Here is a 24,106-nt window from a genome sequence, read left to right as displayed (position 1 = left end):
CAAATGACATCACAATCTTTACTTAGACAAAAACTTAAAGGTTAGGAACTACATAAAAAATCTTTACGGTGAATATTGAGGTCTGGTTTGAAGAGACATGGAATTTCTGAGAACATTCTACATATGCAAAGAGAAGCATCAAAGTGAAAGTGTTTCAGGTCTGCAGATATATCAACAAAATCATATCGCATAACTTGCTGAACTCCATAGAACACTCTTATTACATTAGCATTTCCTTTGCTAACAATTCTATGTTAAGTTTCCTGAAACTGAGCTGGGTTTAGACAAATGAGGGAGAATGTGGAGTTAATGTAAAATAAAGAAAAATAAAACAATGTAAAACAAAGAAAAATAAAACAAACAACTTTCATCATGGGATGAGATTCACCTTTATTTGGATATAATAGTAAAATCTTTCAATTTTACTATCATCATGCTTTGTTCACTTGAAGTTAAGTACAGGTACACCACTGAATTTCTGGCAACTGATGGTTCGGCACCTCCTTTAGTCTGGACAAAATTACATGAGGGAACATGAAATTACCGCAGCCACCAGACTAGTTTACTGGGTGGCCACAGACTGCGTTGTGTGTAGGACGCGCTTATTTACATTCTTTACACTGCACTTGTTGGTGGTGATACTGCAATTCTGTGAGATTCTTATCTTATTTTGCTTAAATTCAACCCTAGATATGGCTTCTAAGACCTATGAGAGTGTCAGCTGTGGTGTCAAACATAAACACCAGTCCATATCGATTCAAGATAAAGTAGAACTGTTGAAAAAATGGACCGTGGCATTTCAGTGTGTAAGCAACGTGACACCTATAGTATTGGTTAAACAACTGTTTATGATATAAAGAAGCAAAGGGAGAAAATATTGAAATTCTATGCAGACAGTGATTTCAAGAAGCAAATGATGATTAGAAAAACCATGAAAGATGGTAAGAGTACTGAGCACAATCAAGTGATGATGGAATGGTTTCAACAGTGTCGGGGTGATGGAGTGGACTTGTCAGGTAGCATGATAATAGACCAGGCTAATTTGTTTCATAAAAAACTTAAATTACAACATAAGCGTGACTATAGTGAAGGATGATTCAAAGATTCAAGAAGTGTCATGGAATTTCCATGAATAGAGTATAAGGAGAAAAGCAGTCTGCAAACCACAAAGGAGCTGCCGAGTATGTGGATGAATTTGCGAAACTCATAGCTGACGAGCACCTCAGTCCTGAGCAGGTGTATGATGTATTTCATGATGTATGTATATTTGCGTGTGTGGACGTATGTATATACATGTGTATGGGGGGGGGGGGTTGGGCCATTTCTTTCGTCTGTTTCCTTGCGCTACCTCGCAAACGCGGGAGACCGACAAAGTATAAAAAAAAAAAAAAAAAAAATCTAATTCACATTTAGTATTTGTTTGATTCAAATTTCTAGCAGTCCTTGGTATACTTTAGAAACATGGGAGATGTATAATTAGTGGATTAGAGGCATGTTGATGAATTATTATTACGTGACCATGGTTGTTCCGGCAAAATGGTTAATCTGGCAAAGTGTTGGAAAATCGTTGGTGTACCTGTAAACATAAGTGCATTTAAAATATAATTTTTTGAAGTGCTCTACGGATGATTTTTTTATGCAATTTATTTCCTTAATTCATTTAAAATTTACAAAAAAAAAGTAAAAGTTAATTTATTAACTTTTTGATTATAACTAATCAAGAGATTTTTCCTTTGAATGCACATTTGTTTACTGCAACAATAATAAGTAAACAAAAGCAGATAATTAACGAAAATTCAAAGTAACATTAAAAGTAACACAAAAGTAGTCCCATATGGGTATTTAACTGAAGTTTTCAAACACTCTATTCATTTCTAAATATCTATTCTATGTCTGTCTTATCAGTTCCACAATTTTCCTCATCTTCAATGCCTTGCCTATTTCCAAGTCACAGCAAAAAGAAATAAAAGTTACAATCCGATAACGTTAAAGCAATGTGCAAAGTGGAAACAAGCTTCACCATATATTAGTCAAGATACACAAGATAACACTCATGGTCTTAAAAGCACTCTTAAAAAAAGTCTATAACATTCACTAAGTACTGCAAATAAGGTTATGTGTATTACGAGAGTTGATAACAAGGGACCTCATAAATCAATATGCATTTATTGAAAAGTTACAAGGAGGAGATAACCATAGTGTATTATCATTTACTAATGTTCTTTATGATGATAAAAGAAAAACTACTGCTGGACAACAATCACAAAACAGTATTAGCTGGACTATGCTTCTATTTCTCTACATGATAACCACTAAAACAAGGTGTTTTCAAGAGATTACATGACTAACTAGATACTAGTAGGTACCTTATTTATAAGACAAATTTATCATAAATGTCAAAAATTATTTTTCCATAGAACAAAGCCTACTTAATAACCCACATACTGAAAACTAGACAATGACTGTACTTTAAAAAATCTCGATCATGTAAAACGCCACACTAAACTATCTAAACATCTGAAGTAGGGTATTAATGACATCACTTATTATCTACTTAAGTGAATATATTATTGCTTCATATTAGAATTTTCAGAAAGCAATCATCTATACATTTATTGCTTTTAGTCTGCAGAAATACCTCAAACCATGCAATAACTTTGTGGTTACTAGAATCAAAGTACTTCATGAATGATAGTGAACATCCTTATGACACAAAGTCAATTATATGATAAATGAACCAGATTACAGGTAATGAAAATCACAAAGACCCTTCCAATGAATTCTAGCAACTACATCAACCATTCCAGAATTTAAAACACATCTTAACCTACCATAATTGAGCTACTTCTTGATCTATAAAAAGTTGAAAATGACAATGAAATATCTTTAGCCTAGAATTCATCAATTTTTCAACGAAAGGTAAAATAGAGTACATGCTATACAAGAGGCGAAAAAATTTGACCTCACAGATCAGTGAAGTAAGAGTAGAACTTGAAACATCTAAAACAGAAAAATACTATAAACTTTTCATGTAGTTAAAGAGGCACAAATGATGTCAGTTGTGGATATGAAGAGAAATACTAATCAAGTTTGTTAATAAATATATCTATTGTACCATTTTCAACCACTTGAACTGATAAATCATTCCATATGTTAACAATCCTGTTGAAGTAAAAGCACGTCACCTAATACAAAGTAAAACATTTACCGATAAGTTTGTAACAATCACTATGAATGAAATCAGACGAAGCTATGTAGGTTGTTCAATCGAAATTATTGAAGGCTTTGATAATTATGAATGCCTGTCTCAGATCATCCCTCAACCTTCTCTTTTCTAAATCAAATAGACTTCATTCAGTTGGCTCTCATAGGATTTATTTCTCAACCTGGGAATCATCTTGCTAACTTATCTCTGTACTTTATCCATTCTGTCTACATCTTTTCTCAAGAAAGGTAACCAAAACTGAATGCAATACTCACGACAGGGATGCATGAGAGACTTGCTATGAGTAAGGATAATTTCCTCGACTTAATGCAACAGCCCTACCTAGAAATCCAAGAATTTTGTTCACCTTTTTAGCTGTTTCTGTGCACTGTTTACTTGGTTTTAGGTAACTAGAGATCATTACACTCAAGTGTTTTTCCTCAGTTCAACAGAATTCATGCCTTAGTGTGCCTTTTCATTTTTACTACAGACATGTAAAACCTTATCAATTTTCTATGTCCATTTGAAGCTGCAAACATTCAATTTCTGCTATATTTTCCAACTTATTATTGTCTGTGAAGTTCAATGTCTTCCAATGCATCATTAATATACATGAGATACATGAGAAAGAAAATTAGTCCTAAGACTGATCCTTGTGGTACCGACTACTAATGTTGAGCTGATTGGACAATATTTTGCGTGAGTAATACATTATCTATTTTTGAAAATGGTTTTTAAATTAACGAGCTTCAATTCCTTTGGAACATTCCCTATAGCAAGTGACTTAACCTAAGAGAGCAGTCAAGGGCACAACTACCTCTTTTTTCCCCCCACTTTACACTGTTTTCACATAAAACTTGATGGTATATGTTCAACTCCTATGTCCATGTTACAAAATGTTTTCCTCTCTTGGCAATGGAACTGGATTTAGAACTTGGGCTGTATCCTCAACTGCAAAAGAGTAAATTAAAATCTTTGTCATCTTCATTGCTGTGAACCAAATCTTGAATTTCAGTTACTGATGGACCAACTGACTGAGTAATGACTCTCTTGCTTCTACTATATAAATAAAACTCCATTGGGTCTCTTAACTTTTTTCAGCAATATTCACAACATGCTGATTTTTACTTTGACATATAAGTCTCTGTTTCTCTCTGTAGGCTTACATGGTTTGCTTTATCATGTTGGTTACTGGTCTCTTGAAGTTTTTTATGAGATCCTTTCTTAGACAACAATGTTTATGGCATCATTCCACCATTCTGGCTTTGCACTGATAAAAGACTGTTTACTATGTGATGGCACAAATGTTCTTTTCACTGTTTTGAACATTTTACTGAAGCATTTGCAAGCTACATCCATTTCGAAGTCACTAATATCATCATCCCAGCTTGTTTCTCAAGAGCAATGTGAAAATCTTAATAATTTGCAAGTCTAAAATTTGGAATTTTTTCACAACTCTCATGTTGACCTAATTAAAGGCAATGTTGAAAGTTAAAAGTAATTTACTACTAATCATTCATTCCAAAGTCTTCTCCTATTTCAACACTGTTAACAAGGTCCTCATTTGTAGCTAAAACTAAATCTAACATACTCTTGACTTCAGTAGGTTTATCAACTGGAAAGGGATTCTCCTCACTTAGATAATGGTATATCAAAATCTCCTACTATGACTGAATAATTTTCATTGCTAATTTCTGGTGTCTGTGCTGAGGGGCTATAAACTAATCCTAGTATTATTTTCTTACACCACACTGGCTAGGGTGCTGGATATCACAACAACAGCCCCTTTATCTTCATCTAAAATGAAAGCGCACCTATGTCCCTATTTGAGTAAAAAGTTTCTCCCTCATTTTCTGTGCCCCTTCAAGCTTCTTTTATAATACTCAACCTTCAAACCACCATCTCTTTACCCTGCTGACTTATTTCACAAATCTATGTCATATCCCCTCAACAGCCTTCTTTTTTTCTCATTTGGTCCTAAAACATAAAAGGAACAATCTCCTCATCCACTTTACACTAAAGAACAGCAAGAGAAAACCAAACTGAAAACCCCTTTCACTTATCTGCGTACAAACTATACAAAACTACTAAGAAACACTGCACTTCGATTATATCAAAGTAATTCCCGATGTCACAGAAATTCTATTGTCAGCATTTACACCAGGACTATCCAACTGGAAACCTGCTGAGTCATGCAAATGGTATACTATACTATATGGTATTCTGGTAAAATTTCAAAACAGATCAAAGTATCACACAAAATGAATGGAACCTTGCGATCTGTTCTGAGGTATAGCATCAATTAGAGTCCAAAGCTGTACTAAATATTTGAAAAATAAGAAGTCAGTTGGTAACTGTAAAATTCAAGGCCATTTTCACAAGTTCAGAGTTCTTGTGGTATTTCCTTTGACTACCAAATATGAATAAAATCCCAGGCAACCCAGCTACCTTTAACACTGTAATAATCTAAGGTACAGAAGTCTTTGTCTCTCATCAGTTAAGTAGTTTGAACCTTGCTTACTGCCTTACTAAAACATTACAAATCTGCATTTTCATCTTTACAATTTTAGTACTAAGTTCTCCTAAACACAGTTTTCCCTATATGTTTACTTCAGGCAATCTCCTTAGGAGCAACGCTTTTAAGAGCCATCACAGTTGTATGAACCTTGTATGCTTTTATCAAACAAAATTCTGTTTTCTGGATCTATAATTCATTTTTTTTTTTTTTTTTATACTTTGTCGCTGTCTCCCGCGTTTGCGAGGTAGCGCAAGGAAACAGACGAAAGAAATGGCCCAACCCCCCCCATACACATGTACATACACACGTCCACACACGCAAATATACATACCTACACAGCTTTCCATGGTTTACCCCGGACGCTTCACATGCCTTGATTCAATCCACTGACAGCACGTCAACCCCTGTATACCACATCGCTCCAATTCACTCTATTCCTTGCCCTCCTTTCACCCTCCTGCATGTTCAGGCCCCGATCACACAAAATCCTTTTCACTCCATCTTTCCACCTCCAATTTGGTCTCCCTCTTCTCCTCGTTCCCTCCACCTCCGACACATATATCCTCTTGGTCAATCTTTCCTCACTCATTCTCTCCATGTGCCCAAACCATTTCAAAACACCCTCTTCTGCTCTCTCAACCACGCTCTTTTTATTTCCACACATCTCTCTTACCCTTACGTTACTTACTCGATCAAACCACCTCACACCACACATTGTCCTCAAACATCTCATTTCCAGCACATCCATCCTCCTGCGCACAACTCTATCCATAGCCCACGCCTCGCAACCATACAACATTGTTGGAACTACTATTCCTTCAAACATACCCATTTTTGCTTTCCGGGATAATGTTCTCGACTTCCACACATTTTTCAAGGCTCCCAAAATTTTCGCCCCCTCCCCCACCCTATGATCCACTTCTGCTTCCATGGTTCCATCCGCTGACAGATCCACTCCCAGATATCTAAAACACTTCACTTCCTCCAGTTTTTCACCATTCAAACTCACCTCCCAATTGACTTGACCCTCAACCCTACTGTACCTAATAACCTTGCTCTTATTCACATTTACTCTTAACTTTCTTCTTCCACACACTTTACCAAACTCCGTCACCAGCTTCTGCAGTTTCTCACATGAATCCGCCACCAGCGCTGTATCATCAGCGAACAACAACTGACTCACTTCCCAAGCTCTCTCATCCCCAACAGACTTCATACTTGCCCCTCTTTCCAAAACTCTTGCATTTACCTCCCTAACAACCCCATCCATAAACAAATTAAACAACCATGGAGACATCACACACCCCTGCCGCAAACCTACATTCACTGAGAACCAATCACTTTCCTCTCTTCCTACACGTACACATGCCTTACATCCTCGATAAAAACTTTTCACTGCTTCTAACAACTTGCCTCCCACACCATATATTCTTAATACCTTCCACAGAGCATCTCTATCAACTCTATCATATGCCTTCTCCAGATCCATAAATGCTACATCCAAATCCATTTGCTTTTCTAAGTATTTCTCACATACATTCTTCAAAGCAAACACCTGATCCACACATCCTCTACCACTTCTGAAACCACACTGCTCTTCCCCAATCTGATGCTCTGTACATGCCTTCACCCTCTCAATCAATACCCTCCCATATAATTTACCAGGAATACTCAACAAACTTATACCTCTGTAATTTGAGCACTCACTCTTATCCCCTTTGCCTTTGTACAATGGCACTATGCACGCATTCCGCCAATCCTCAGGCACCTCACCATGAGTCATACATACATTAAATAACCTTACCAACCAGTCAACAATACAGTCACCCCCTTTTTTAATAAATTCCACTGCAATACCATCCAAACCTGCTGCTTTGCCGGCTTTCATCTTCCGCAAAGCTTTTACTACCTCTTCTCTGTTTACCAAATCATTTTCCCTAACCCTCTCACTTTGCACACCACCTCGACCCAAACACCCTATATCTGCCACTCTGTCATCAGACACATTCAACAAACCTTCAAAATACTCATTCCATCTCCTTCTCACATCACCACTACTTGTTATCACCTCCCCATTTACGCTTTATTACGCTTAATTCATGCTTTATAATAAAACTTTAAGATTCTATTACATAATATGTAACAGCTTTACTCTACACTGAGTACTAAGGATAAAATTTTTCTCATGACTACTATACTGAACAGTTAACTTTGCTATTCACAAAATGTGGCACACATTTCATTGACAATTATATTTCTGGGATGATACAGCTTGTACTCTACAACAAGGTGGCTCACGTATAATTTCATCTAAACAGTTGTCACATATTTCATGAGCCTTAAAAGTTATGCTCCCTCTTATTCATGTACATTTTCCATATCATTTACTTATGATTATCCAAGGACTTCCTTCCAGAGACCCCTGCAGCCCAAGGCTGTACTCCCTACAGTAGCAGAGAAATAGACGCATTTGGAGAGTTCTTTAAAGAGAATGTACTTCTAAAAATACAGCCTCATCAAAGGTGACTCTTCTCTCTTGACGGAGTCCAGTAACACATACGTACACGCTCTGAAGGTACTGCGCACACACACACACAAGGAATAGAGTGAATTGGAATGACGTGGTATACTGGGGTCAATGTGCTGTCAATGGACTCAACCAGGGCATGTGAAATGTCTGGGGTAAACTATGGAAAAGTCTGCTGAGCATGAATGTAGACTGGAAGCTGTGGTTTCAGTGCATTACACATGACAGCTAGAGAATGAGTGTGAACAAATGTGGCCATGCTTTTTCCTATGGTGTCAAGAATGGATGAAGGCAAACGAGTATGATTATGTACATGTGTATATATGTATATGGCTGTGTATGTATATGTATGTATATGTTAATATGTTGATATGTATATGTATGTGTATGTATATATGTGTGTGCATATGAGTGGATGGGTCTTTCTTTGTCTGTTTCCTGGTGCTACCTTGCTGATGAGGGAAACAGCAATTAGGTATATATATATACAATTATTCATTAACCCATTTTGCTACAGGATTCTTACTTTCCAAAGTACAATCTACATGGAGGCTATTCACAAATATTGAAGAAACATCGTCTCCAAAATATTATCATGATTAACTAAATCATAATTTTCTAAACTTACTTCAATCCTGTCCATGGAGTACCTTCTATCTTTATGATGCTCCAACGGCAATTAAGAAGCAGGCCAGGTCCACAAGTTGGTACCACAGGTTATAAAATGCTATGATGTGAGTGTGTCTATGTGCTGAGAGCGTAGGACAACTGAATACTAAGTGCTCAATGTCTTCTTTATGGTAGTTGCACTGTAAGGATGAAGGGTTTGGTATATGATAAAATAGTGCTTAGTGATGGATGATGTTCAGGGTGTGAATGGGAGAATGTGCTTTGTGTGTGTCTTGAAAGAGTAGTTTCTGATGGATGTTCGTCTAGTGAGATAAAGTTTAAAGACGAGTTGGGAGATCAGCTATTTAGTGCTTGTCAGATTCTTTCAGTGTGTACATGCTTTGTCCCTATCATATTCATCATGGCTGTAGAAAGAGTATTTCCATACATTTCCAGTTCTCATATGTATAAACAAAATGCAGTAAATCTTGAATTCCTGGATGTACTGATATTCTGTATGGCGAAAAAAATCTGGCCTCAACTAACATGCATCTCTATATACAAGATCTGCTTTTTGATATGTCAAACAGAAATCAATGTACACGATGATGGACACTATTTTCATCCAAAGGAAAGCTCCTGATGAGCGTGATGTTATGTTCTTTAAATTCTGTACATGAAATGGATGTTGTAACTCATTTTTAATTCCTCTAAACAAAGAGCCTTAAAGCTATTATGCCTTTCTGTATCAATTACTTTTGAATAAATGTTTATGCACTAACAATTATAATAAGATAAGTGAACTTTCTGTTACACCTGGAAATAATGCAGAACTGGCAAATTTTCTACCTAGAGACATCATTCATAAACAGAAATCTGCACTCTTCTCTTGCAGATTCTTATATGACTGTTCAATGGGATTAACATACATGCCACATCTAAAGCCAATCAAAATCCTACACAGGAATAATGGAAATAAAAAAAGTGTGAATGCACAGCACTGGACCCATGATGGTTGTAAGATCGAAAAAGCCTGAAAACAGAAAGCATATTTTTTGTCACTAACTTACAAATGAGTTGTTTTAAAGAAAGTACACATTTTACCTCAACATACTACAAATACAATTTCGAAGCCCATAAATTCTACATTCTATGCTTTAACTACAGCTAAGTCTGTCTTCAAGTGGGCTATGCTGGGTAAATGTGCCAAGTAATGAGCTACTACCCAATCAAAAAGGAACAATAAGCTACGCAATTTTATAACTGACAGGTCTGGATAGTGTGAATCAGTCGACAGACCATTAAGGTAACCTCCATGGCATTACTTTCATGTAGTGCATACCTGAAGCAGGATGATAAACTTTCAGAACACTACTAACATGATGCTTAGTACAAGATTTGGCTTTCAGGTTTCCACATAGAATGAAGAAATTTACTGGATCTTTAAGATGCACATACTAAATGAAACATTTATAACTGATGATGACTATAAAAAACATTAGAAGGAAACTGGTCATTTGTTAAATGAGCCCAAATCAAAACAGTTGAATTTGTAGGGATATGTAGGGATTTTTAGCATGGAGGATAAAACGTATGTCTTAAAGTTTACTAAGTTTAGGACTTTTAGCCATTTTCTCAACATGTAGGTATGATACTATACATACAATCACTGCTTTGGTTAATACCCAATTTACTTGATGGGATGACTTCGAACCAGACCAAGAAGAATGGCCTATTTATAGAAGTTTTTCTCAGAAGTGCCATGATAACTTTGTACATATCATGGTGAGATTATGTACTGAGACAAACATGTCTACTACCCTAATGTGACTTCTACACTGTGCCTTCACTGCATGTCATTAAAGGGGGTCTACTGTTATTCAACCAGTTAATCAAGGAACATTTCACATGTGACATGGATATCTGCCGACCAGAACATTATTTCTAGAGAGGAATTACATATATGTTGTTCCCTTCCAAATGAAGTAGTATGCATGACAATCTTTGGATCAGACTGTCTTACATGTGCAAGTATAAAGAAAATAATCATTCTGATACTAACTTTTATTGAACCCAAGTATCTTTACACATACATCCTGCATACATACGGAGCCAATTATACAAATGCATTATACGAGCAGTAGCAGGAAGTAAGCAAACTCAATGGAACTGGGCATTCCTGCCCTCTGTCAGTTTATAGAACTGGGGACTTCAGTTCTACATAATCAACTATGAGCTTAATATAGCCAATGTCAATGAAAATGGCATTGATAATATAAGAATATATCTATGTTACACTAGCAAACTTACCTATGTAAAAAAGTTAGTAATGATAAACAGTCTCACAAGAAGGTAACTGAGCACTAATCAAAATGAGTCTGAAGTGACTGGAGTACTCACAAGCCCTGGCAGAATATGCTGATGTAACAGTGAGGTTAAAAGCTAGCTCTATTTATATCCAATATATAGTGACTAATCTAATTCAAGATGAAATTTAATTAACTAAAGCCTTATGAATTGCAGAACTGAGGTGCAGTATGAACATGCGTAAATAGTTTTGTTCAAGACTTACTTGTGTTTAGCTGGTTTCCTTTCTCAGGATTCATTTTAATATCTTGGCACTGCTGGTAGCTTTAAAGTCTACAAGAAAGACAATCACAAGAAAGAACACATAACCTGCAGATATGCATCTCAACTCCATATTCTGTAAAGAAAAGGAAGCCATTATCAATTATTTCTGACAACTATTTCATACTGGAGTTGCCAAACTGCAGTTTCAGCCATAAACATCCTTATTTGCAGTTGTTTACATAAAAGAAATTGCATACAGAAATAATGTTGCAACTAACTGTCAGAACAGCTACTTTTTTATTATAATACTTGATCAATGTTTCCTGTGTTAGCAAGGAGGAAACAGATGAAGAAAGACCCATCCACTCATATACACTACATTATTATATCATATATATATATCATATACATATACATATATGTACAGATGTGAATATATATTCATCCATCTATCATACTTGGTCGTCATTTCAAGTGTTAGCGAGGTAGTGCCAGTAAACAGACGAAGACCCATCCAATCATATACATTTTATTTCATTATACTTAATCACTGTCTCCTGAAACGGATGAAAGAATGGCCCAACCCACCCATATACATATGTATATACATAAATGCCCACACACTCACATATACATACTTATACATCTCAATGTATAAGTACACAGACATATACATATATACATATACACATTCACACTTGCTGCCTCCATCCATTCCTGTTGCCACCCCACCACACATGAAATAGCACACTCCCCTGCGAGGAAGTACTAGGAAAAGACAAGAAAGGCCTCATTTGTTCATACTCAGTCTCTAGCTGTCATGAGTAATGCACTGAAACCACAGCTCCCTTTCCACATCCAGGCCTCAGAAAACTTTCCATGGTTTACCGATAGATGCTTCACATGCCCTGGTTCAATCACTTGACAGCACATCCACCCCAGTATACCACATCGTTCCAATCTACTCTATCCCTTGCACGTCTTTCACCCTCCTGTATGTTCAGGCCCTGATTGCTCAAAATCTTTTTCACTCCATCCTTCCACCTGCAATTTGGTCTCCCGCTTCTCCTCGTTCCCTTTACCTCTGAAACAAATATCCTCTTTGGCAATCTTTCCTCACTCATTCTCTCCAAACCATTTCATCACACCCTCTTCTTCTCTCAACCACACTCTTTATTACCACACATCTCTCTTACCCTTTCATTACTTACTCAATGAAACCATCTCATCACATAATGTCCTCAAACATTTCATTTCCAACACATCCACCCTCCTCCATACAACTCTATCTATAGCCCATGCCTCGCAACCATACAACATTGTTGGAACTACTAATCTTTCAACATGCCCATTTTTGCACCCAGGACCTTCGCCCCCTCCCCAATGACTCACTTCGGCTTCCATGGTTCCATTCGCTGCCAAGTCTACTCCCAAATATTGTAAACACTTCACTTCCTCTAACTTTTCTCCATTCAATCTTACCTCCTAACTAACTTGTTCCTCAACCATGCTGGACCTAATAACCTTGCTCTTTTTCACATTTACTCTCAACTTTCTCAAATCTAATTGTATTCTTGCCATGTTTGTTTCTGATCACCTAGTTATTAACTCATTTAATCATGAACCTTTTATATAAAAGCCCTTAGCATATTAATGCATTCCTAGACTTTACACATTGTTTAGGGATACATTAGGCACTAAAGGCTTAGAAGCAGCACTGGAGTTCACCAGTTATGAAGACCCTTTTGCTACCATCACTTCCTTGAGGGAGTTCCCAAGGGGAACAGGCATCAGAGATACTGATAAATAGACATAAAAACTTTTATGTAATGGTCTGCAGTACATGATAATTCTTTCCTATTCCTCCAATCTTGAACAAATGCTTGGCAGACCTTGTGTTCTAGATTCCTTGGTTAGTTTACAGCTTCTACATCACTAATCTATATATGAAGCTTTCTTTACGAATTTCTTAAAAAAGACTATCAAAAATATTAACACTGGAAACCTTCCTTTCTATCTGTCTATCTAACTATATTTTGATGCCTGTTCCAAACTGGAACTCCCCTTCAGAGAGTTCCAGTTTGGAACAGGCATCAAAAATATAGATAGATAGATAGATAGATAGAAAGGAAGGTTTCCAGTGTTAATATTTTTGATAGTCTTTTTTAAGAAATTTGTAGTCTCCATGACTAGTGAACTCTAAATGCACTTCTTAGCCTTTAATGCCTTACTCTTAACAGGCCAGTGGCAGAGGGCAACTCTAGTGCAGTGTTTGCAGAGACTCCTACCTAATATTCCTACCGAATACTTCTAACTAAAACTCCTGCCTAATGTTCCAACCAAGTACCTCTACTAATGCTCCTGCCTTAATGTTCCTACCTACTACTTCTATCTATTGCTCCTACCATTTTGCCAAAAGGCTCACCGCAAGAAAGTCTACACTTACAAAGAATGAGCACTTTGTCAAGTGTTGTATATGACAAGGGGAGGCTGTATGTTTGTGGAAAGAATGCCAGTTGTACATGTGAGGGCGAGATACAAAGAAAAGACAGCTACCTGGGTCAGAGAAATGCAACTTGACAACCCAGGTGGGTAGTACTGGTAATATACCTCCCTGCTTCCTGGCTGCTTACCAACTACTAAATACTTTTTTCCCATACATTACTTATTTTTCCTTACATTATAATTTCCCTGAGAAAATAATCTCAAGCCAGTTTAGCCTTAATGGCTGCTAAAGCAGATCCATAGGCAGCATCACCACGTGAGTCTAGTGAAACTGGGAGCTTGTAAGCCTCTTCAAGTTCCCGCAGCAAAATGGGATTTCTTGCAAGGGCTGACCCACCCCCTATGATACTTGTAATGTCATTTTCCACAAGCAGAGACCGTGGCATCATACTGGAAAAAATATGAGCATTGAGCATTGTTATTCTTTCTTCAAACATTTACAATACAGAATATTTAGAAACTCATTTACAGTTACATATATCAGTTACAAAAAAAAACATATACTGTATTCCTTTCCCAGAAACAAGAATATCACAAATGAAACTATTATTACACAATCACATTCTGGGTAACAAACACCAATGGACCTGAATAAAGCACTACACATGCTCTAAAAATTATGCTCAATCATTCATTTTGTTAATAATAATACACTATATTATACTGACAATAAGAACACAGTAATATAACATCTTGGACAATGTCAGTTATCATATAAATATCATGAATCACCAAATCAGTCTTAGCATATATATCTACCTCTATACTTATCATCATTTACTCTATTCTAAACTCCATGAGGTGAATATGGTATATACAGCCTTATACACTTCCTCAACCCATACCCAATATGTTAAAAAAGAAACATAAACTTCCATGCCTACATAGGTAATTCATACTTACTCATCATGTTCACTATGTTGATTCATCTATTGAAATCCTTGTCTTAATTCACAGCACCTCAACAGAGAAAATACTGCCATTGCATCTGATCCCAAATCACTCCTCTCGTATCTCCATTTGAAACCATCTCTAATAAACTAATATTTGCAAACTGCATGCAGCTGGTTTGCATGCCAAAGTACATTAATCTATTTCAGTATGATATCTATGTTGATACATATTCTATCAAGGTATACCATATCTTAATGTTTTAAAGACAGGTCTCATTTATAAGGCATATTTAGAAAGATGAATGCAATGTTGGTGTTCCTTAAAAAGTGACAAAGAGCAAATGGAATATGACACTCTTCTTCTGCTCTCTCAATCATATTCTTTTCTATTACTACAAATCTCTCTTACCCTTTCATTACTTACTTGATTAAACCACATCACACCACACCACATAATGTCCTTAAATATTTCATCTCCAACACATCCACCCTCTTACACACAACCCTATCTATAGCTCATGCCTTACATCCATATAATATTGTTGGGATGAATATTCCTTCCAACACTCATTTTTACATTCTCTTTCTATACATTCTTCAATGCTCCCAGAATCTTTGCCCCCTCCCTACCCTATGACTCATTTCCACTTCCATGATTTCGTCTTCTGCCATGTCCACTCCCAGATATCTAAAACACTTCACTTCCTCTAATGTAAGCAACTGAGAGTGATGGCACTGAATGTGAATGGGATGACTGGTGAGAGCAAAAGGAGGGAGCTTGTGGAGAGGTTTAAAGGTTTTAGTATGGATGTGCTAGGGATTGAGGAAACCCATGTCCATGAGCAGGGTGTGTGGAGTGAAAATGGAAATAATGACTGCAAGTTATGGTAGGGCATGGAAGGTGTGGTATGGATGGGAATGAATGAAAACTATTGGGGAAGAGGAAATGAAGGATGTGCAATTCTGCTATCACCATGAGTGTGGGAGGGTACTACAAAGCATGGATGGAATAGATTAAGAATAAAGTGGATGAAAGGAAAGACTAGGACTGTGAAGTATGCATGGGTATGTGTATATGCACCTGTGAAGAAGAAGACTGTACAAGGTAAGGATGAAATGAAGCTTTTCTGGAGAAATTTGAATGACTGAATAAATGGTTTTGAGAAAAAGAGACATGTGGTCATGTTGGGTGATATTAATGTGAAAGCGGGACATGATGAAATTGGCGAGATAGTTGGTAGATGGAGAGTGTCTGGAGTAAATGAGAGTGGAAGTTATCTTGAGGGCATTTGTGCTGAGAGGGCTTATTCCTTGCAAACACCTTTTTTCAATACAAGATGATCCACAGATATACATGGATGGGGAATGATGGAAGAGAAGAGCAACAGACTTTGATTGACTATGTGACAGTAAATGAAAGATTGAAAGAGGCTGTGCTAGATGCTAGAGTTGTGAGAGGATTCTTTGGAGACTGACTATTTTGTAATTCTTGTGAGAATGAGGATCAGAGAGAAGTGGAGGCATGGTGTAAGGAAGAATGGAGAGGTAAAAGTGTTGGCAATAGAGAAGATAATCAGAAAAAATGAAAGGAGGAGTATGAAGGAAGGTAATTGAAAACTTAGGTGTAAATGCAGTGAACGTAAGGATGCAGTCATGTGTGAATGAGGTGTTTAATTTTTTACATACATATTCGCCATTTCCAGCATTAGCGAGGTAGCACTAAGAACAGAAGACTGAGCCTTAGAGGGAATATCCTCACTTGGTCTCCTTTGTTCCTTCCTTTGGAAAAATAAAATGGGGAGGAGAGGATTTCCAGCCCCCTGCTCCCTCCTCTTTTAGTTACCTTCTACAACACACAAGGAATATGTGGGAAGTATTCTTTCTCCCCTATCCCCAGGGATAAGTGTTTAAAATGTTTAGAGAAATATTATCAAAGGTTGTAGAATTGGTAGTTGGATATAAGGTAGTAAGATACAGGAATAAAAAGGGCAATGCATGATGGACAGAAGAGATTAGAAATGCTGTGGAAGAGAAGAAAAAGGAATATGGTAGATTGCTCGATAAGAATGCACCAGTGGAAGTTCAGCAATGGAGGAGAGAAGAATACAAAATATGCAAGTGAAATGTTAAGAAGCTTATAGAGGAAAAAAAAAAAAAGAAAAACAAAAGAGATGAAGATTTTGGAAGCAAGTGAAAAGTTTCAGGATAAGAAACTATACTGGAAGGAGGTGAAGAGGGAAAGGAGAGAGGTGGATGTAGGAGTGGAAATGTTAATATGAGAAGTAAGGAAGGGGAGTTGCTGAATCAAAAGGAGGAAGTGCAAGGAAGATGGAAAGAATAATCTAAAGAACTGATGAATGTGGGAGAAGGGGAACCAGCACTAATTACATTCATGGATATCAAGGATATGGAAGGAAGAGGATACAAGTGCAAGGGCCTATAGCAAAATGGGAGGTAAGATGGGCAATAATGAAACTGAAGGTAGAAAAGGCACCTGGAATGGATGGGATTATGGCTGAAATGATAACAACCCTGACAAACACACAGTGAAAAAAAAAAAACCCTAAACCTACCACAACATAATCAACAACTACGTATCTCCCACTATCACCTACCATATACCTGTCATGTCAACTGACAAACTTTTTACATTTTCTGACATAAAAAAACAATCTTCAAAAACATGATGATTCCTTCAACATACGTCATAAGTAAATGAATGTACATATATATATTCTTGACATGGTGCTCCTGATTAGTTTGAGCTCAATATGTTTAATCAAAATAGCAAGACCAATTCTTCTTCATACTATTCATCATTTCCCGCATTTGCGAGGTCACATTAAGAACAGAAGACTGAGCCTTTGAGGGAATATCCTCACTTGGCCCCCTCCTCTGTTCCTTCTTTTGGAAAACTAAAAACGAGACGGGAGGATTTCCAGCCCCCTACTCCCTTTCCTTTTAGTCGCCTTCTACAACATGCAAGGAATATGTGGGAAGTATTCTTTCTCCTCTATCCCCAGGGATAGCAAGAAAAATATAACAGTTTCATACAGCATTCAAAATGAGTGCAATCATATTTCTACTCATCCAACTGGCTTTGAGCTTAAGCACATGCAATATCTGGGTTAAGTTTTTACCTGTGTATGTTGGTGATGACACCCTTGCATAATGCACGAGTAACCTTGCCCAGAGATACATTGCCTAAGTCAATATTGTTTACACTGGCATTTTCTTCTGGCATATGGCGTTCTCCAAACAATGTAGGTTTTATCACAAGTGCAGACTGGCTTTGTTGGTCTCCTCCAAGTTCAAGAATCCTCTGCCAAATTTTAGCTGTAATGAAGAAGACCTACGACTGTATTTACAAAATTAAGAATAATCTATCAAATCACATTTTATACCATAGAAATGAATAACACTCATAATTATGCAAAAAATTTCATTTCAATCAAAGTATCTGTACTTACACTGAGGAACCTGAAAGCCTAATTCAAGACTCCATAGTTGTACTGTCCTTACAAAGGCAGCCAGGGCATTGCCTCCATTGAGTGATGCTGCCACAGCCAAGTATGAGTCATCAAAGAAAGGAAAGTATTCAATTGGTTGTGAGATACTTGGTGGCTGCTCCGGAGGTACAAAGTCCTGTAAATAAAGGATCATATATTATCACTGTTAATATAAAGCATGTGAAGCATTTAAGTTAAACCAGGAATACATGAGCAATGGCATCATTTACTATCACCCACTCATAAGCTGTAGTGTATATGTCCTGAAACCAGAGCCTACTGAACACAACCTAACCCTACAGACTACTCTATGGTTTACCTTGACCACTTCACATGCCCTGGCTCATCCTGTTTACTGCATGACCCCCACTCCACCATATTCCACAAATATGTTTACAAGTACATCAATTCTTTTATCTAATAATCTAACCTAATGGCAAAAATGTGTGAAGTACGTATGATGACTAACCTTAAACCAATTTCTACTAAAAAGTCCTTGTGTGACCCAAGACCTTTCTAAAGGCTCCTGTAGCCCAAGGCTCCACTACTTCCAGTAACAGGGATATGAAGACTCCTTTGGATACAGCCTTGCCATAGGTGAATTTTCACTTGCAGTGTTACCTTGAGCAGGTGGAGTCAGGCAATATCAATATATACATTACATTCCATAAACAAGGGCAATAGCTTGACTTACATCTCATTAAACCATATCTCCTGCCAATTTTTGATACAAATAACAAATTTGCTAAGAAATAAATTTCAGTGCACTAAAGCAGCACCTCTGTGGTGTTTTAGATGCATCTGGCCTTAACTGTCATAGTTTTCTTAACTGTAAACAGTGCATTCCCATGTACATATGCGATAAGATAAATACTAGTGCTACTGTTGTAAGGAAGGGTGGAGCACCGGCTGATATTAGGAAGGGTGGTGAAAGGCCATCCAAATCAAATGATAGGTTGTTACTATCAACTCAATGCATCTTTTAAATAATATTAATTCCCCTTCTTCTTTGCTGTAAGTTTCTTGATGCAACAAACTTGCTATATACAAATACCATGTTTTGATTCCTCACTCTTCTAATCCGAATGCAGGTTAAAAACAATAATCGTCCTTACTTTCATTATCGTAGTTTCACTCTTTTGAAGCTGGCATAAGGCATTAACACTATTGTTTCATGACAGACACACACTTTCTTTTTAGACCAATAACTATCTAAATAAAAATCCAGAGTTAAAATAAGAGTGCCATATTCACTAAGAGACTGCTAATAGTAGTGTGCAGTAGAGTTATCAGGGCTCATCCAATCAAGTGTAAATTGTAAGTAGATGATTCTTACACCTCTTGGAGGGAATAATGTCTCTCTGTTATCTATGGCAAATCTGTTATAATCGATGTGTTAATTAAATTCATCTGAAAATAAAACTGATGATTCATGGTTAAGTCATTTTAAAACTTATGAGAGATTAGAATCTCAAATGAACCATACATAAACATGGAAAGATACTAAAGATACCTGTGGTTTGTTTTCAATCACTAAGAAATCTTCTCCATGGTACATAAACAAATGGACCTTTTATGAGAATGAGATAAATAAATATCAAACCAATTATAAAAGGACTCATGATCCCATGGGTTACTCAGACAGACTGACTGTAAATGACAAAGTACTTCAGCAGGTTAAAAGCCCATTCATTGATATAAACAGCCAAAAATAAAATCTGGGAATTCAAAAATGTCATAGATAAATATATAAAAATCTTATTGGTGCAAATCTAAACAATTTTACCAAAACTTATCTTTCCTAACTACTAAACTTTACATATATTCTTACTCCCTTCCATTGTGGAAATCATACAAGGAAGTAAACCTGTAATATATATATACTATGGAGATGATTTCGTTAAACTTCTTACCTTAGGCATTTTGAAGCAAAGTTGAGCAGATGTGGAAATGTTGATTACTGCATCACTGTTTTTGGTTAAAAGTGGTAAGACTGAACACTGAAGATCACCTGTAAAGGTAGGAATCATCTTTAATTGAGCAATCTCTTCTGATTGTCAAGATTTCTCCACCTTTTTACACACCTAAATCTTACACTCTTTACCATAATATTGCAATGAATGTACATGAAGTATCAACAAGTCATTAAAAAATGTAAATTAGGTGAAGCCACCATAGAATTTCCATGAAATTTTCAGTGCAATCAGTAACAAGTTGATATCAATTCATGCTTAGTCTGTGAATATGGCTGAAATCAACAGACTTTCTATCTTTTTCAACTTTGTTTAAATAGCCAGCTGATTTATCATACAAGTTCTATGCTATACAGTCTCTTCAATTACTAGGGACACAGGCAAAAATTTTCCTCTCATCAGTATCCATGCAACTATCATTATAAATGCATGATTATGCATATATGATGACCCCATGGAAAATATGGAAACTGTTGGATAACTTAAGCTATTAAGGAGAACACCTATAAATCAGTTTGTTTTGATAAAAGTAAAGAAGAATCACAGGAGAAATCTGAAGAAATAAGTAATCTATAAGAGTTACTTTTCCAAAGTTTTAAAGAAAGAGAAAGGCCTACACAGGAGGTGTCTCCAATGAACTTGTGTTCGTGAAGGAAACTACAAAAAACTACACCTAATTTTTCTTTAACATAATAAATGGGAAATGAAGGACTTTTGTAATATGTGATACATAAAAACCTCGAATTTTCCAAAGGAAAACCACCAATGTCCTTCCTACACCTCCCAGCCACTCATCCTCACAGTGCTTTGTAATTCAGCATAAATCGTACTGGCTCTAAACATACTCAAGTCATTCATTTCTAATACTGTGCCTGTGTAGTACATGAAAGTAACGTATGACACTAAGTTCAAGATAAAAGAAAAAAAAAAATTCACTATACCACCCAAGCTTGCTAGCTAATCTCCCTCACACTGATTTTCAGCATAAAAGTTAGAGAATATAAGTTCTAAGTAATGGACACACTGCATGATGAAAACTGAAACAAGTCATGCACCTCAGAAGTACATGATAATCATTGTTTTTCCAGATGTGACTTCATTTTACACATGACACACAATGGTTTCCTTCTAGGTGTGACCTTTGCTTTTAGCAGCTTTCATCTCACAACATATATTTTGTTTCACATACCTCTACATTCCAAACATTCCATATCTGCCAACTTTCCATCTAACACATTCAAGAGTCCTTCAGAAAACTCCCTCCATCTCCTCTTTGCCTCTTATTTGCTGTTACCCCTTCCCATCAGCTTCACCTCTTCTTTGCCTGTTACCACTTCCCATCAGCTTCTTTCACTGATGCCCCCATTTGTTTTCTTTTTTTCTCCTCGCACTATTCATCTTCCAAAACAATTTCTTTTAATCCTTGGAGTTTGCCACTAATCTTTCACCCAAACTCTCATCTTACCTAACCTTAATACATAATGAATAGACTGGAGAACATTTAAATACAAAATGATTTAACCTTATTTGAAAAACAAAAGAATAAAAGGACAAATTTCTCTTTTTCACATGTTTTGAAGGTACTGGTATCACCAATGTAAACCAGTATAAGTATTGGCTAAAAGTTCAATGTTGGTACATCACTAGTAGGCTCTAGTTTCAGAAAATTATACATGAAAGAGCGTGGATGTGTGAAAAAGCGGCCATTATTCATTTGTTCCCAAAGGTACCAAATGAGGCAGGAAATGCAATCAGGTACAGAAAATAATTAAAATTATGACTATGCCCATGAAATGAGATATTTCTTTTTGGTAAGAGATTGCATGTTTCGGAGAGTGGAAGATAATATGGGGAAACTAGGTAATAAGATACTAACAGCAATCAGTCACATTGCAAAACAGAACTGTTCAAGACCACTGGAAAGGTGAGAAAAAAGTATGGATTTGCGATGAACGAATCTGCATAATCTAATGTACAGGTGATAGTGAGCTTTGAAAATAGGCAGGTGCTGAATCAATGGAGAAACTCAAGAAGTATAAGGCTGAAAGATAATGAAAAAATTGAAGTAAGAGGTGTGATGTGTCAATCAATTCTTTTGGAATAAAATCTTAAAGTAGCCACTGAACTTAAATGTTATCATTTACCTTATTTTAATATTCATCACAAGTGAAGTAGCAAGGAGCAACACAATTAACAAAACTTGAAATTGTAAATTATAATACAAATAGTATAAAGCTCTAAATAACAAATTTGATGCTTTATTTTCACTAATTCATTTATTAAAATTATCAAAGTTTTTCACATAGTAATGGGAAGCCAACAAAACCAAGCATACCAAGTGAAGCAATGACTGGTGTGCCAGCAGGAATTCCATACCAGGAATTAGCTAGTTTCCCAGCTTCCTCTCCAGAGTCCACAACCCTTGGCAGAAAGTCACTATTTAGCCCGGCCTCTTGAAGTATCTCATGATTCCAGTTCTGTTGCAAATCATGTAGCGGTGTATCAATTACAATGATGTGAAATTCTGTATCAACAGTATGTATTAATCCATCGCTAAGGAAAGTGGCTCAAGTACAACTTCCTCAAAAAACAGTGATTGCTGTCCATCTTGATAATTTTTTCCATACAAACTCACATCAAATATACTTCACCATGTCCTTCCATTTCAACTCTGACTTTTGACATCCTTACTCATTAACATTATTCACTTTCATTCAAAGGCACTATGATCTTACCATTTCTTTGTACATCTATACCATCTCTGTGCACCACTTACTGTACAACCTTTTTCTGTTACATTCAATCTCTAATAAATTTCCTTATTTTATATATACCCTCTCCTAGTTCCACATCCATATCATGAGAAATTCATTCCAAGTACTTTCACTCTAATAGACATTTTTGACTACAAACCCAAGTATCACTTAAGTACATTAATCCTCACTGCCTATCAAACCTTGTCAAACCTGAGAACTTATCTATAATTCTATTACTCCTCACAGAGAGATCTGAGATTTTACCTGCCTTTTAAAACTTATTTTTACATCATGCAGAGGAAATATTCCAAAAGTTCTTAACAATGGCTATTCAAACTTATTTCACAATCTAATTCAACTTACCAATTATACATAATACTAATATTACAAAGAACAAAGAGATAATCATCATGCAAAATGCTAGACTCTGTGGTTTTACGAGAAAAGCAAAAGCTCTACTGTAATTTACTAAATTACGATCAGGGTCATCACCTATTACAGTAGGTAACTGAAAATGCACTATTTTCTTCTCAACCAAGAGGGAAAGCAGAAACATTTCCATGTAGCATCCTACCTTGGTAATGGTGTTGAGGTAACCCCAGGATGCAGCGTTCTGCACTGACATAATAGGCTGGTCTAGTCCACACAACATACACACAAAGAAGTCATGGATTGTTCCTGCTCGATTGAATCTGCATAGTTAGGGGTCTTATTATACATGACACATCAATAAAGCAATGTAGAAAACGGTGATATTCTCAAAATATTGGATTCAGCAATAACATGCATTATAAATTTTCCTGGAATTACAACATATATGCAAAACATCTACATAATAAAAATTCAAAGAGTGATAATCTTACTTAGTTAAATTCTCAGGTTTGTTTTTTGAAAACCAGAGCAGTGTTGCACAACCAAACCCTGATGATATTGCAATGTGTGACTTTGGAACAGGTAGAGATGACAAAAATTCTTGCGTGCATCGACTGTCTTGCCAAGTGTACAAGTTACTTACTTCATTGATTGCAAACCTGAAATCA

At 36.4% G+C, this 24,106-nt stretch overlaps 1 protein-coding gene across 11 annotated transcripts in view; it reads right to left on the bottom strand.

Annotated features, from left to right (window-relative positions):
* Nucleotides 1-24,106, bottom strand: part of LOC139766118 (sedoheptulokinase-like) — a 65,016-nt gene that overhangs the window by 18,927 nt on the left and 21,983 nt on the right. For 3 of the 11 annotated variants that reach the window (XR_011716801.1, XR_011716796.1, XR_011716803.1), the window contains 9 exons: nucleotides 23,930-24,097; nucleotides 23,641-23,758; nucleotides 22,646-22,787; nucleotides 20,251-20,348; nucleotides 18,299-18,473; nucleotides 17,969-18,164; nucleotides 14,110-14,325; nucleotides 11,432-11,563; nucleotides 7-9,892 (listed from right to left, as the gene is read on the bottom strand). Coding sequence is in view for 2 of the 11 variants with exons in the window: in XM_071694333.1 (XP_071550434.1) it covers nucleotides 14,136-14,325; nucleotides 17,969-18,164; nucleotides 18,299-18,473; nucleotides 20,251-20,348; nucleotides 22,646-22,787; nucleotides 23,641-23,758; nucleotides 23,930-24,097 (1,087 nt within the window). In the remaining 9 variants the exon portion in view is untranslated. Of the gene's footprint in view, nucleotides 1-6; nucleotides 9,893-10,908; nucleotides 11,564-14,109; nucleotides 14,326-17,968; nucleotides 18,165-18,298; nucleotides 18,474-20,250; nucleotides 20,349-22,645; nucleotides 22,788-23,640; nucleotides 23,759-23,929; nucleotides 24,098-24,106 lie in introns of those variants that run through there. The other 8 variants (XR_011716804.1, XR_011716800.1, XM_071694333.1 and 5 more) reach the window with 6 other exon arrangements.

The sequence above is a fragment of the Panulirus ornatus genome, chromosome 57 (genome assembly GCF_036320965.1).
Source record: "Panulirus ornatus isolate Po-2019 chromosome 57, ASM3632096v1, whole genome shotgun sequence".
NCBI classification, from domain to species: domain Eukaryota; kingdom Metazoa; phylum Arthropoda; class Malacostraca; order Decapoda; family Palinuridae; genus Panulirus; species Panulirus ornatus.
The sequence above is the reverse complement of the archived record's forward strand: the minus strand, read 5'-3'. Positions and strand labels throughout refer to the sequence as shown.